At 36.5% G+C, this 15639-nt stretch overlaps 1 protein-coding gene across 18 annotated transcripts in view; it reads left to right on the forward strand.

Moving 5' to 3' along the window:
- Positions 1–13495, forward strand: part of anks1b (ankyrin repeat and sterile alpha motif domain containing 1B) — a 455240-nt gene extending 441745 nt beyond the window's left edge. For 17 of the 18 annotated variants that reach the window (XM_007907724.2, XM_007907725.2, XM_007907728.2 and 14 more), the window contains 2 exons: positions 1692–1862; positions 11287–13495. In XM_007907724.2, coding sequence (XP_007905915.1) covers positions 1692–1862; positions 11287–11400 — 285 coding nt within the window. In that variant the 3' untranslated portion in view covers positions 11401–13495. Of the gene's footprint in view, positions 1–1691; positions 1863–9815; positions 9906–11286 lie in introns of all 18 variants that reach the window. The other variant, XM_007907730.2, reaches the window with a different exon arrangement.
- Positions 13496–15639: the final 2144 nt, after the last annotated feature.

The following is a 15639-nucleotide window of genomic DNA, read 5'->3' on the forward strand; positions in this document are numbered from 1 at the left end:
CACTTTAGAGGAAGATCGCACAAGTTGAAAGACTGTTAAGGAGAGTGACTTTGAAAAGGGGGTATTAACTTCCTGTAAATTAGTTATGAAATGATAAGAGGGGACTTGGGGCTTGAATCCACAAACTTTTGACTTGAGGGCAAGATTTGCTACTAACTGAGCCATGATAATATGCTAATTACTACACAGAATATTATATTTTTTAACTTATATTCATGTATTTGCACTTAAGTAACATGATCCTAAACACCACTCCTGAGTGTTGCCTGCGATACTTTCAAATGTGTGCTGGAAAATGTGAAGTATCTTAACGGTCACATTTTCCTGGAATGTTTACAAAAATTTGAAATTTAGAGATGAACCAAATATATTTTCTTGCAGCGGTTGAAATCTTTGTATGGCAAACATTGTATTGTCCCACAAACAGTCGTAGATTGAAAATGACCAATTTATTATTGTTTTTTTTTTGAAGGGATTATTATTAGGTGTGTGGAGTAAGGAAACTTGCCCAAGGTTTCACCCTGTCTGGAATTGAACTCAGGTCTCTCGCTTGCAAAGCGAGTGCTCTAACCACTGAGCTACAGGACTCCACTTATCCTATAAGTGGTGGAATACATCAAGTAATAGATTCCATAAATTGCTGTACAGTCCATTCATAAGCATAAAAAACTTGATGAATAGAATTCAACTAAACTACGTAGCCAAGATAAATTTAAAAGAAAAACAAATATTTTACAGTATTTCCGGAGAGATTTTCCTCGTGTTCTTTGGGCAGCTAATTATTTGCCTTATTAAAACCAGAAAGTGGTGAACACGCAAGGACATTTCATTGAATGGTTTCAGACATAAGTTACAGTAATGTGAATCCACACTGCTGCAAGAATCTCTCATTGGAATCAGTGGTGATATATCTGCAGTGGAAAGGTCCTGCTGTTTCCATGGAGATCCAAAATGTTGCAGTTACAATTGTTACGAGTATGCATATATAAAGACATTAGAAATCACTGTTCAAAAGAAACTGCTGAGATGTGCAACCTTTTGAAATGGCAATACTTTGGCAAAACCTTGAAGCACAACATGCAATTAAGTGTGTGCATAATTTGCTAAAAGCTATCATTTTATAAATTTTGCTTATAAGATTATCAGAAGAAAAACGTGTCTATCTGGTGGAATACATCAAAAGCAACAATTATTTAAAGGTTTAATATAAGGGCATAATTGAACATTGTGATACATTCCTTTTTTAAGTTAAAATCAATCTTGAGTTGGATTCTTTCATTATTAAATATGTTTAATTTATCTGTTGACCTCTTAGAAATACCTGAGTATATTTCAAAAAGGAAACTAATCAGATACGCCGTACAGCGTTATTATTTTATTAATACATATCCTATTTAGAACAACGAGTTTGCTTCATTTTGCACGCACATTTTCACATTTCCAGGATATCAGGGGAGGTGTTTTTATTATAGATATAAGTGGGCTGAAATTATGATTGGTTTTACGCATAATACCTTGGTAATGCATAATTACAATGGAGGAAAATCCCATTAACAGCCAACATCGGCAACAACTCAATACGCAACGCACAATACAGTGGAATCCGTTTCATTATTTTGTGTAGCAGCTTTTGTTTTCTACTAATCAAATAATTTTCATTAAAATCAGCATTTTTCATCTTTTACTTCCAGAATTTAGCTTATGAGATCATTTTAACACTTGGACAAGCTTTTGAAGTAGCCTATCAGTTGGCCCTTCAAGCCAGGAAAGGTGGCCATGGACTGCCGTCAATGCAAGATAGTCTTGAAAATAAAATTGGCAAGCCAATCCCAAAACCACGAGCAAGTATCCGGAAATCTGTGGTAAGAGGCTACTAAGCAGATAGATGCATTGAAACAACTTGTACTTATTATTGGCACTAAGAAATTCATTGATTCTCATGAGCACTGTTACTTGGCAGAAACATATATTAGTGACAGCAAGGCTACTGGTAAAAATTGGGCGCAAGATTGTTTAACATGCAATAAGCAGTTAGAAGGAAATCAGTTTAAAAAATGACCTTTCAATAGTAATACAAATGGATTGCTGTCTAGAATGCACTTGGTGTATACGTGTTGCAAGTGAGTTGAAGCCAGGAGTAAATCGAGCACTGAAATTTCGCCATAGGGAACTGTGACAAGCAAAAGCCTTCTTTTGTCATTTGCAGAAGAACCATTATGAGTCCAAGAAATACAGTCACTGGCTCTGAATGTTAATCATTAATCATGTAGGGTTTCTAACCTCAAAGGTTTATCAGCATGTGATCAGTGAAAGTGAAAAGGAAATTCATAACCCAGTCTAATAAACACTGCTTCAAATACTTAAGTATAAATGAATCAAATCCCTTTAGCGCTTGCTGCCAGGTATCAGATACACTTTCAGGAAAATGATTAACCCAAACCATTTTCACCTTCTCGAAGCCTCTTTTAGAGTGTGATAGGTGTGATATCTCAAAGCGAGTTATCTGCCCACTTTTCTTGGTCTATTGAGAATGCCAAAGGCAGCAATTTTTAAAAAAATAAGGCTTTTAGTTTAAAATCAGCAAATGCAGTGTATAGCAGATAATTATTTTTTAAAAAACTGTAGAGAAATACACCAGCTCAAAATATTCTCTACTTGGGTAGAATCTGTCATATAGATCTCAAATATTGGAAGATTTCGGATGACTGTATTATCCTGAAAAGAATCATCATACATTTAATAATTGGATACATGTTTATAGCCAATTTTGAGGAATATCTGCTTGTGTAATATTAAATTATTTATTGAACTTTTGTTCAAGCCTGAAGAAGCTACTGTATGTAGCATAGTACCAGAACTGGTTACAGCTACATGAAAACGCTGTACCACAATATTACTCTGTTTCTCAATCTAGCAATTGTATTCTAAATGCCAGTTTCTCTGTCTTTGTTTGCTCCATGTCCCTTCATCACTATCTTGTTCTCATTGTATTTGTCACTGCTGTATGAATAATAATTTATTTTAATAGTCTAGGGTTCATGCACATTGTCTGAATCATTTGCTCAGTCATCATATGCAGGCAACTTAGGAAATGGATGATTAATGATGGCACTTTTGGGTTTTGCTTGTGAGCTGTCTACTCTGGCCTCTTTCACAGCTCCATTGGCTATTAATAGCACTTGGAGAGTTACAGATTTACAGTGGAATTGCCATATATAAAGGCTAATATCCCATTGATAATAGTGATGTATTTTTATACGCATTGTAAGGAGAGCCTAAACAAAATACCTGCATTGATTAATTCTGTTTAAGATAGATTTTCTTTTTAAAATGCTTTTATCACAAGATTTTAACTAAAAAGATCAGGTAAAAAAATATGGATAACCCATGATCTTTCAAGTGAGAGCCATAGAAAATATTCTGACTGCAAGATGGATGTAGTTTAGGAATGACCAAGAATAAAACGTGTTTCCCTAATATTTCACCAGACGACTAATTAGCTTAAACATATATCATGCAACAACTCTCTTTTCCCTCTTGCTGGGGAATTGAAGAGATCATATGGTATTCTCGCCCTTGGCTGATAGACCACAACAGTCTTTTTATTCCTGTTTAGCACTGAAGTAGCTCAAAAACAGAAGCTGATTGTCAGAAATTGCAATTTATGGAAATTAATCAGAGTGCCAGAGCATGTTTCCTTTCTGAACTTCTGAACACTGCTCTTTGAAAAAATAAAAATTTAATTCTACAATTCTTCACTTAACTCAGTGGAGATTTTCAGTTTGATGAACTTTGTAGAGGTTATCCAATGGGCTGCTGTAGGATAAGGTGTTGAATAAAAGATTTGGAGTAATAAATACGATTTATTTTATTTGTTTTGATTTTAACCGATTCTCGCCTGCTTTGGTCCCCACATGTACCATATGCTGTGAGTGAGCAGATGGGGCACTTGAAACCTTCCACAACCCTGGAGGGTTTTACCGACCCATCTGATTGCCCTTCCAACAGCAAAAGGCGTTTGATGAAGTGCCAAATAAGAGACTTGTAAGCAAAATAGAAGCCCACAGTATTAAAGGGACAGTGGCAACATGGATACAGAACTGGCTGGGAGAGAGAAAGCAAAGAGTCGTAGTGAACGGTTTTTTTCCTGACTGGAGGGAAATGTAGTGTCGCTTAGGGAGAGTAATGGGACCACAGCTGTTTTTGATCTGTATAAATGACCTGGACTTGGGTGCAGGGAGTACAATTTCCAAATTTTTTCCAAAGGAAAAGTAGTAAACAGTGAGGAGGATAGTAGCAGACTGCAAGTGTGATGTGATGCATTTTTGGAAGAAGAATGAGGAGAGGCAATATAAGCTGATGGTACATTCTTAAAGGGGATGAAGGAACAGAGAGACCTGGGGGTTCACATAAGCAAATCTTTGAAGGTGGCAGGACAAGTAGATAAAGCTGTTACAAAACCATACGGGATACTAGACTTTATAAATAGAAGCATAGAATACAGAAGTCAGGAAGTTATAATGAACCTTTATAAAACACTGGTTAGGCCTCAGCTAGAGTACTGTGTTCAGTTCTGGGCACCACACTTTCGGAAGGATGTCAAGCCATTGCAGATGTTGCAAAGGAGATGTACCAGGATTGTACCAGGAATGAGGGACTTCAGTTATCAGGAGAGGCCAGAGAAGCTAGGATTATTCTCCTTGGAGCAGAGAAGGTTAAGAGGAGATTTAATAGTAGTTTTCAGGATTATGAGGAGATTCGATAGGGTGAACCAGGAGAAACTATTTCCACTAGCGGGTGGGTTGGTAACCTGAGGACACCGATTTAAAATAGTTGTTAAAAGAAACAAAGGGGAATCTTTTTCACAAAGAAAATTGTTCAGATCTGGCACGCATTGCCTGAAAGGGTGGTGGAAGCCGATTCAAAAACAGCTTTTAAGAGAGAAGTAGATAATTATTTGGGGAGGACAAGTTTGCAGGGGGATTGGGATTGAATTGGATAGCTCTTTTGAAAGAGTTGCCACAGACAAGATGGGCTGAATAGTCTCCTTCTGTGCTGTAAAATTGTATGATTCCATGATTGCAGAGCTTCAGGAGGTCACCACCTCCTGCCTCTCAGGGCCCGCCAATGAACACAGACACAAAGACCCAAAGAGAAACTCACACTCACAGACAGAGTGATACACACACTCACAGATGGAGAGAGACAATATACTCACAGACAAAGGGAAACACACACACTCAGAAACACAGAGAGACTCACGTATATAGAGAGTCACACACAGACACACTCATTCACAAACATACTCATACAGACAATTTCAGCAGCAGGGCCTCGGAGGTGGAGTGAAGCCCATTTCCCGCTCACGGTGCACCCCACATTTGCGTCCAGAGCTGCACTGCCTACAGTAATGATGGGTAAACAGCCAGCAGTGCCCAGGGACAAGGAAACAGGTTTTTAAGAAGACGGTGCCTTTTATAGTTGATTCCGTGGAAAAATTATGCCCTCACTTTTCTATTGGCCCATTGATTCTCCTGAGCACTGTTACTTGGCTGAATCGTATATTAGTGACAGGACGGCTGCTGGTAAAATTTGGTTGCAGGATTGCTTAACATGCAATAAGCATGGAAATCGGTTTAAAAAGTGACCCTGGACATTTTCTCTCTCTTACCCCTCTCAGCTCTGGTGAAAAAGGGGAGAAATAAAAATACAGACATTTTCAACACAGGAAGCCTTTCAGCCCATTGTGTCTGTCCCATTGTTATTTTTATTGATTCCACTCTCCAGCTCCTTCCCTCAAGAAGTTCAGGGTTGGATCATTGCAGTTCAGCTGCACAGGCCCCCAGATGTTTTAAGTATGAATTCAGATGTGCAAATAGGAATCTCTGAGCATCATTCTGTGTTTGATCCCAGTATCAGTGATAAACAGCATTGTTAATTGTGTTTCAGAGTTTCACAGTGCTGCTATTTTGCAGACATAATGCTGTTGAATGTACTGTTGTACATTTAATCTATGATTTTTTTTATTTTTATATACTTCTGCCATGTTTGTCCTGAGACACCAGGAAACCTGACTATGTTTGCCTCCCTGTATCCTGGATTTATATAAATATCAGTTTTTTTAAATAGAGCCTCCAGTTTCATAATCAATCTTCTGCTCAGTCAGAAGCTGTCCATTTCCAAACTTCTTCTTTAAGCTTAATTGTGAATGATAGGAATATAGTCCTATTGTCGTCCTGTTAGTAAAACCAGTTGTGATTAATCTGGTGTGCCAAACGTCACATGTAGACCAATGTCCCTTTTGAGCAGTGAAGCACTGAATCTCAGCACCAGTGATATCAGGGTAAAGTGAATGAAGCTCTATTTCTGTATTGGAGCAAACATAACGTTTGTTTTGTAAGAGATGGAACTGTGACTGAAGGGAAGAAATAGAGAGCAAACCAACGTCCATGGGTCTGGAAGCTCTGGATTCAAATCTTGTCTTGTCTAATCAGCTCTCCCGTGTTTTCAAGGTTCATATCATGGATACCATGAGTTAAGGCATAATAGGGGGCAGAGACTCTGTAGGGCTGAATTAGCTCTGAGGAAATATACAAGTTAAGTTTGTAAAGTGAGTCAGTTCTGTAGTGATTCATGGGACTGTTGATGGTTGACCAGCCTGTCTGGCTTATCAATCAGGTTTGAAGCTGTTTTTGTTCAGACTCAGTTTCCTGAGAAATATAGCCAACTTTTTATCTTGGATCTTAGTCTCCATTATTTGCAGTACACTGTACAGGTTAACACATTTTAAAGTTACTTTTAAATTAATGTAATTCTAACTTTTAAATAGCATGGTACTTTGTCATGGTGCAACTTTGAGATTGAATAAAAGTGATTATCAAATCTAGTTGCTCTTGTGAGAGCTAATCAAAGTAGCTTTTACTCTAGTTTAAAGATATGGCATAAAAAGAAGCAAGTCAACATATCACCAAGGTGGTTGTGCACCACATTTGGCAAGTTCTCAATTTCAGCTGGGACATCAGGGAGGCTGATAGTAGAGATGAAGCATTCCTGCAGCTTGAAGGAAGCAAAATAGGGGGAGTTCACAGTGGGCTGTTCTGACACAACTGCCTCTTGGCAGCTTGATATTTAGTGTCCAAGGAGAGCATGTTTTACCCTTTATAATATGTGGCATAGATGGGGCCAGAAATTGTGTGAAAGTAACTCATTTGCTGAGGAGTGTGATTCTTTGGGGTGGGGGGGTTTGGGGGTGATGTTTATGTATAGCTTTATTCCACTTTACACTTATCTTACTTAGGTGAAATTTCCAAATAGCAGATGGTCCTTAGATCATATTTACACCCCTCACAGGCCTCCCCATCCTCCTCTTCTTCTATCCAAGTTTCATTATTCTGTGACGCACCGGTTCCAGGTCTTTTTTCTTTGTATGCGTCACCGCGTCTGTCTGTCTGAGTCTCTCCTTTCCTGTGCACTAGCACATTCCCTTAAGCAGACGAGGTTAAAATTCATGTATTTTTTAAATGCAAAAGCAATCTTGAGAAATTGCGTGATTGGCTTTATGTGATTTTATTTGAAAAAAATATATATGAGTGGTTAAGATAATCTATAGGCAATTGGGGTGGACAACCTAAGGTTTACAAAACTTAAATATGCTCAAATTTTTCACTATTAAAAATATGACAAGCTATTCCCACATTTAAAGCTTGCTCTACTAACTGAATTCTTAGCTTTGTTTCAGTGTCAAATTCAACATTACCTGAGCAGCAAGTGTCATGCGCTTGGATGAATGTAAAAGAGCCGATGGAAACTCGATTACTGTAAAAACAATAAGTCTAAAACATTTTATTTGAAGACTAATTAGGATAAAATAATTACAAAATTAAAATGGAAGAGAATATATTTCTGCAGTGGTTGACACTAATCATTCCTTCTGAAGTGGAGCAGTCTGATGTTTACATTCGGTTGCTTTTACTGCAGGGGAGATTATTTTCAATTGTGTATAATAAATACAAATGATACGAGATACGAGCCTGAATTAAAATCCATACTTCGATAGGTTTTCTGATCCACTTCTGTTTAATCCAGTCTCTCTTGTTTGAAATACCTTGCAAGGAAAACAGACTGAGCAGCTGGAGTAGCAGACCCTGATGGATACACACTGAATTTTAGCCGACAGTGCTGTATTCATTACCTAATCCTAACACAAAGATCCTTGATTTCATTAAAGATAGTTTCAAATTGTTTCCTTAAACCCGATTTACTGAATAAATGTGCAGTGCATGTGGATCTCCTGCTTTTTAGTGTTTCAGTTTTGTTTTGGTGGTATCTTGGCTATCTTCAGACGTCGCTGTGCTTCCCAGGAATGAAAACTGGGGGAATGATCTTTGCTATATAGCCCTAATGCCCTAATACAAACTGTCAGTAATGTAACCCACCATCTCCTTTAAAAACAATGTAATGTTTGACATACCTCAAAATATAATCAGTTAAAGTTTCTGTGGTTCAGGAATGTATTTTAAATCTGGGTTATTGTGGAATTTTGAGCTGCTGTATTTATTATTTTAGGATCTAGATGTAAATGTTGGCAATCTATTAAAATGTCTTAAAAAGTGATTTCATCTGGAATGTATAAGTGTGGTGATTGTGTTAACATCTAAAGATTGATTTTTCTTTTGTTTACGGCATGCAACGTTGAATGCATAGGATAGAAAATTGCTCCAAGGAGCCCGTGTCCAAATAAAGCAGCTTACTTAACAGTGCATTGAAAGTACAGGTGCAAGTTTGGTTATAATTAGCCCATTTCAAGGCAGCCTAAGTTATATCAACGCAAGATAAATAACGTGTTCTTAATAACCAATAATTCCAAATATATGATCAATGCTGTTAATTAACTTTATAAATCTGCAGTTTGCTGTCTTGCTAATAAATCGAAATGATCTTCTTGAGTATTTCTTTCCTTCCAACTGAAGGACTCCGATTTGAGTTTTACATCACTAACAAAATATCTGGTACATCAAATATACGGCAATTTATCGTTAGCACTCTTGCCTCTGAGTCAGAAGGTTGTGGGTTGAAGCCCCACATCGGGACTTGAACTCACATATTTTTACTTGACACTCAAATGCAGTGTTGAGGGTGTGTTCCATTGTTGGAAGTGCCGTCCTTCAAATTGAGATATTAGACCGAGGTTCCGTCTGCCTGTTCGGGTGGATGTTTAAGATCCCATGATACTATTTGAGAAGAGAAGGGAAATTCTCCCACTGCCCTCGCCAACAATCTCCCAAATAAAAGGTGCTCATTCACTTCATGGTGTGACATTGGTGTTGTAAAATTGGCCACGTTCGTTAACAAATACTCATCCACTTCTCTTCACAGTAAATTCTGTGACGAGCTTTGGGACTGGAAGGCAATGCGAGGATTATTACTATTATGCAAGGAAACTCTTGAATGTATTAGTGTAAAAAACAGTTTATTGCTGGTAACAGTCTAGTTTTGCAGATTTTAAAACCTGCGTGAGCTATCTGCTGGATTTTATGTAATTTTTAAATGAGGAATTGAAAGAATTTATAAGCAAGAAATACCCACTTTTCCCACTTTTGTTGCTAGCTATAAGTGCTGTACTTTAGTTCCACATAGACTTCACAGAGAGTTCTTAAAATATATTTCTGTCTTAAGTTATAGATAAAATGCCTTAACATACAAATTGAACTATAATTTATCAGTGTTTTTAATGATGTGTTGTTTACGCACAATAACAATAAATTGTGCTGTGGTGAGATTTCCCCTTGTAACAGTCTGAATCGCACCGTCTTTAGGAGATGCAGAATGGTAATAAGCCGGATACCAACAACGAATGGTCTTTTTTTACATGATTTCATCAAAGACCAGTTTCTGTAAAACACTAGGTACGTGTCTTTTGCAGCTGGCCTATGCTGTAATCGTCTAAATAGTGTAATTTAAAATGAACACAAAAGGTTCACATTTCCAAATTTCTAAACATCATGCAGCAATGGGAAAAATTGTTCATGTCTCTCTTGATTTTGTTTTGCCCCCATTTTAAAATGCATTTTTCTTACTTCTCCTCCTGCCCCTCTCCCCGTACTCAGGTAGGAAACCTGTCCCCCATGTGCTGAGATGTCTCTGGAATGAGATCTTAATGGTGTGTGAAAGAGGTCTGGCTTGACTCTCCTTTCAGGCCTACGCTTTCAGGCCTCCGCTCAACAGCACCTCCCCAACAGCACAACTACAATCAGGAACTTGCCGTGTGCCATGACAGAGGATGTAAACACAAGCCTGCATCCTTTCTTTCTGTGGCACAGTAGGTTTGGGCAACAGCATGCTGCATTCCTTGCCAATCTGCTTACTGTAGATTTTGTACATGTGCACAATGCTTTGCATAGTTACTGTTTGTTATACGATGATTTGAAGATTTACAAACAAAAAATATCCTAGTTAGCTGAAGTCTTCATCTGCATTAGTGCAGGTTTTCAACCGTGACAAGTTCTTTTATAAAAGCTCTTGAAGGCCTTCATTTTCACTTATTATATTCAGTACTGGCGTCTAAACAAAATCATTGGAACTGTGAGTTTAAAAGATATTTGGAGCACAGTAAATTATTCACCTAGTTAATGTACAGTAAAGTTAAGGGTTGTTGGGAGTGGCAATGTATGTATTTTAAAATAGTCACAAGTATTAATTATTATAAATCAAAATTTAGTGTATTTCAACATTCATTGCACTTTCAGTAATAATTCTAGAGGTGATTGTTCCCCAAATCTTTAATGCATAATTTCATAGTATAGTTTAACTTTAAATTGTTTTAGTAAGAAAAGCATCCTTTTCCTCTATATTGTGTGATTATCCCTTTGTTTAAGCCCTTTTTAAAATTTATTTTGGACACAAACCTGATTAACAATTGAACAATTTCAAAGAGCTGAAGAGGATGTGGGTGTGGGGGTCCCCATTACAAGGATATTTTTCCCCCTGGTTTCCAATGTATCTGAATATTCAGTTTGCATGGAAGCCAGGTTTTCCATTTGGAGTAGCTAAGGGCATAAGTGTGATGGGGCTGCTCTGTTTTGTTATTAGAATATTAAAATAAACCCCCTGGTTGGTTCAGTAGAATTGAAATGTAAATGTACTCTGCTGTATGTCAGAGAATTTGAACTTAACTGTTTGTGGAGATAGCTCCACAAGCTCCAATATGTTTTTCCATTTTTATTAGTATTATTTTCTTCAGGAACAAATAATTCTATATGTTAATGAACAACTCATTTTCCTTTCCAGATCGATCAGCCTCTTATGGAACAAAAGACTCATACTAATGTACCTTGGATTGTGGAACCAGGGCAAGAATCGAAAAGGGTGATGAACACTAAATATGAGACCACAATATTCTAAGCATTATTTCTCCTCTTCTTTCTGTGCCTTTGCACTTTTTTGAGCAATCACTGCAAGCAGCACATTTTTTCTCCTCTGGTGATCTCTAACCCAGTCGAGAGGAAAACTGCACTCGCTGAGTGACCTTACACAGTTACTGTCATCACTGCATGAAGCTGTTCTTTTCCTTTTTCATTCCTCCCACTGTAGCAACAGGAATGACACTGACACACGGCAACTGTCTCTGGCGCATTATAAATCAGTCCATCAAAAGAACCTAAGCTGATTCAGTTTAGAGAATTTACTCTTGGCACTGGAGTTACACTTTTTTTCATCTTTGTTGAGGTCGTTTCAGCTTATGAAGAAATCAGCGGACTAATTCTGAAGATCTCTTCTGCCCATCTGAAAACCTGAATGCTGCTAAAAGCAGTTTTTATCCCTTTTTGACTAAGCAGTTTTTATCCCTTTTCGACTAACACTTTTTAACAAAAAAGCTGTGATTTATCTATTGCAGCCTTGGGATAATGATGGGAATGACTGAGCTAATATCTTTCAATAACTGCTTCAGTTTTGAAATGACTGCTCTGAGTTGCTGACTGCTTTAGGCAATATTAACTATTGTTTTACTGGGAACGTCACAACACATGCACATTTACTCAGAGCAATTCCTTCAGAGATTCTGGCCCTCATTTTAAAACTGATCTGCACTGAAAATAAAGTCTTTTTTTCTCCTTTAGCTAAGTGGTTACTGCAGATGTAGTTATTTATTTTCACATAAACAGTAGTCATTTAACATCTCGTTCCTAAAATGTGAAAGAATTTAAAAAAAGTTTGGAAAATAGACAAAAAAACTGAAGAGTTTTGCACATATGAACCATAGTTGCCATTTTTCGGTCTTATTTCCACACAGTGTTTATAGATTGCCAATTTCATAATGTACATCCGCTTGTGTAAAAGTGAGGGGCAAAAATAGTAAATTCTTTTTTAAAAGTGAAACTTCTCTGCAGCGAAAACCCCCCACAGCCATTCTAATGTAGCCAATTACTGTGTTGGTGAAGTCCCTCATGGATTGGAGAAGTATTAAATGTGTTGCAAACCAGCAGCATCGCACTGCAGGTGAAAACAGACTGTATTCAAGCAGTGCACTGGATACCTCAACAATCTAACAGTGCTAGATGCAGAAGGTAGATGAGAAGTGTTGGCTATCTTAGAATACATTAACTGCACATGTAATTGTCAAATTTAAATGAAACTTGGCACAATGAACACATTCTGTTCTGTAGTATAAGAAGAGTTATGTAATGATTCTCTATGTAGTATCTTTCATTTCAGACATATACTAAGACCTGATTTATTTCAAACCAATGCACACAACTTTTCTGAACTAAACCCGTAAAACCACAATCATCCGATTTACTACCTGGAGCAACTAAGCTTGAAACATGAGAATGATTTTCTCACTTTGTTTGCAAAAAAAGATGTAGTGACATAATATCCTACATTATCTTTTAAAACCACATTGAGGTAGAGTTTAACTGTGGTATGCACAGACAGCATTACAAAGGATGGTGATGATTATAGTTGCATTTCACCATTCCATTTAAGCAAAATCTTATTGTGAATCAATTTAATGTTTATTTTAGAATCCTTATTGAACTTGTGTAATAATGGTCTTAAGTTGTTTCAATGTTACATTATTTTTATATGATATAGAAACTAAGCTGGGCTTAATGATACTGGTCACCCAAATATAAAATAAGGGATGATTATTAGAGCTTGGGTTGTAATTGATAATCAAATGTATATTGTATGGTTGGACTGAATTTTAGTTCAATTCAGTGTTAATCTTTTAATACAGTATTATAGTACTTGAACAATGCAGTTTCCTTGTATATATTTTGCCTATTCACAGTTAATAAATGTATGTAGTAATTTGGCAGTTTTAAAAAAAAACACTGTACACATGGTACTAAAATGAAAATGTATGGGGATAAAATAGTGGACTTCGCTGCAGTTGATACTGTACATATGCTTGGGATTCCAGTTACAAATTTTGTAATTTTTGCCATTATTTATATCCTGCAAAAGCACATTAAATAAACAGGATGTATAAAAATTAAGCGCTTTATACATTAGTTTTACTGTCAAATTTTCTTGCAAGATTATCCCCTCATAATGATTCATAGCAGAGTTGTGAAGCAACCTGTTTCTGAATTGATCTTTAGAACCTTTAACCCATTCCAGTAACAGTATGAAATCATAATAGCTTATTTCGAGCGATATATCTTGTGAATTATGGCTGGACCTTGTGAATTATTCACCATTGCATTATATAATTACATAGCTTTAGAAGTTTAAAAATCAATCATCTGTTGTAAGAGAACAAGTTCATTCCAACTTGTGGGAAAATGTTAACTCTTTTGGGAGCATAGTGCCTTGACAAAGGCTCTATCGCTGTCAGCGCAGCCCTCATTGATTCTGCAAGTCTTTGGTAAATAGTTGTCTAGTGATTCCCAGAAGACAATTTTAACAAATGTTTTCCCTGGAAAAAATAAGACAGTGTGAAATCTAAACTTGAGCGTTCCCATCTTCTGAGGTCCAACACAGTTATTTACACCAGTTCAAACAGCAATTTAAAACATAAGATAATCAAAATTTTATCATCTTACATTAAAGTGATTAAAACTCTGTTTACAGAACAAGTATACTGCTTGGGTAAATTGGATGGCACATTAAGTGAAAAATATTCTGTAAACCCTAGAATGGATAAATATGGAATGTTACATCTTCTTAAAATAGTTATAAAGATGCAAGTTCAGAAATGCAGATTCTAAATCTCATTTTTTTGAAGAAATTGGACTTTTTGCCCCCTACATATTCTACGCAGACAAGAATGGAATGTAGATGCTTATCAGTTTTTATTACTCCTATGCTAATGTTATTTTGCCTATTCAAGGTTAATAAATGTATGTATTAGCCTGAACTAGCAGGCTATACATTTAGTGATTGCCATAAGTAGACACTCAAGTATGTGTCATTTGACAAACTATCTAAATGCTTTTCCTTATGGACAGGATGGTCAAGTGTTGAATGAATAACTAGCATTGAGATATCAGTTGCAACTACTCTTTTATTCATTTGATTGTATGCAAGAGAAAAGTGCTTTATTCATGCATATCTGATGAATAAGTAGAATCCTGACTTGTATTCTGCTGATAAAGTATAATTTGCATAATAAGAGCATTGAATATGTAAATTATTTGCCCATAAGAATTCAAAAAAGAAAATGTCAGCACTATTCAAAACATCAGCATGAAGGAACTAAAGTATTCCTTTCGTCAAAAATGTTATTCAAAATTTAGATCTCACATATGTACACACACATATATTGCAAAGACCCTTTAATGCAATTTTACCTTTCTCAACAATTGTTCAATCTTTTTCATCAAACGTAGCAATTACATGAATGAAAAAGTGGATTATTCCAGATGGAACACAATGCAGGTAATGTTAGGATAAATATTCTGAATTTTTAAAATATTTATTCTCAAGTAAAGCGTCCATAACAAACATCAAAAGAGTAAAACACTGCAGGTTTGTTATTTACAACAGATTCCTCAATGCAATTGCTTATGGCATCTTTTTGATGTTTAACTACAACAATAACTAAAATTTATCATCACACTTTACATAGAATAATGTTTTTGAGTGCTTCACAAGGCTGGGATTGAACGCTGAGCAAAAGGAAAGGAGTTGCCAACTAAGGGTATGTGAAGAGACAAGACTTCACACTGAGATGGTGTGAAACAGCAGGAGTTACTCCAGAGGTTAAAGGAGTAGCTCCTGAGCAGTTTGCCACTAATGATGACCTAAGCTTTATACTTTAATAAATACTGTATTGCGGACCACAAAATGCAAATTCCTAAACTAGCTATTTAAGGGCTGGATACTCATTCCATGTCTTTAAGTCAGGGATCAAAAGGGAACACACCTTTCTGCATCTGTAAAGCTAAATGGTAGTTAAAGGCATTAAATGTATTTACCTTGAGATCAACCAATAACAGGAAACAAAGAACCTGGGAATCAAAAACATCCATTCAGGTAAAAGATCAATAATGATCTTTGCATTTGATATAGTTCCTTTCATGCCAGAAGAACAACTCAAAGTGCTTCACAGATTTTACTGTAAAACATTGTTGGGTTCTTTCTACCATAATTGGATACTCGCCATTAACCAATAAAGGTCTGAACGCAGAGTTG

The sequence above is a fragment of the Callorhinchus milii genome, unplaced genomic scaffold, assembly GCF_018977255.1.
Source record: "Callorhinchus milii isolate IMCB2004 unplaced genomic scaffold, IMCB_Cmil_1.0 Scaffold5, whole genome shotgun sequence".
In the NCBI taxonomy this organism is placed as follows: Eukaryota; Metazoa; Chordata; class Chondrichthyes; order Chimaeriformes; family Callorhinchidae; genus Callorhinchus; species Callorhinchus milii.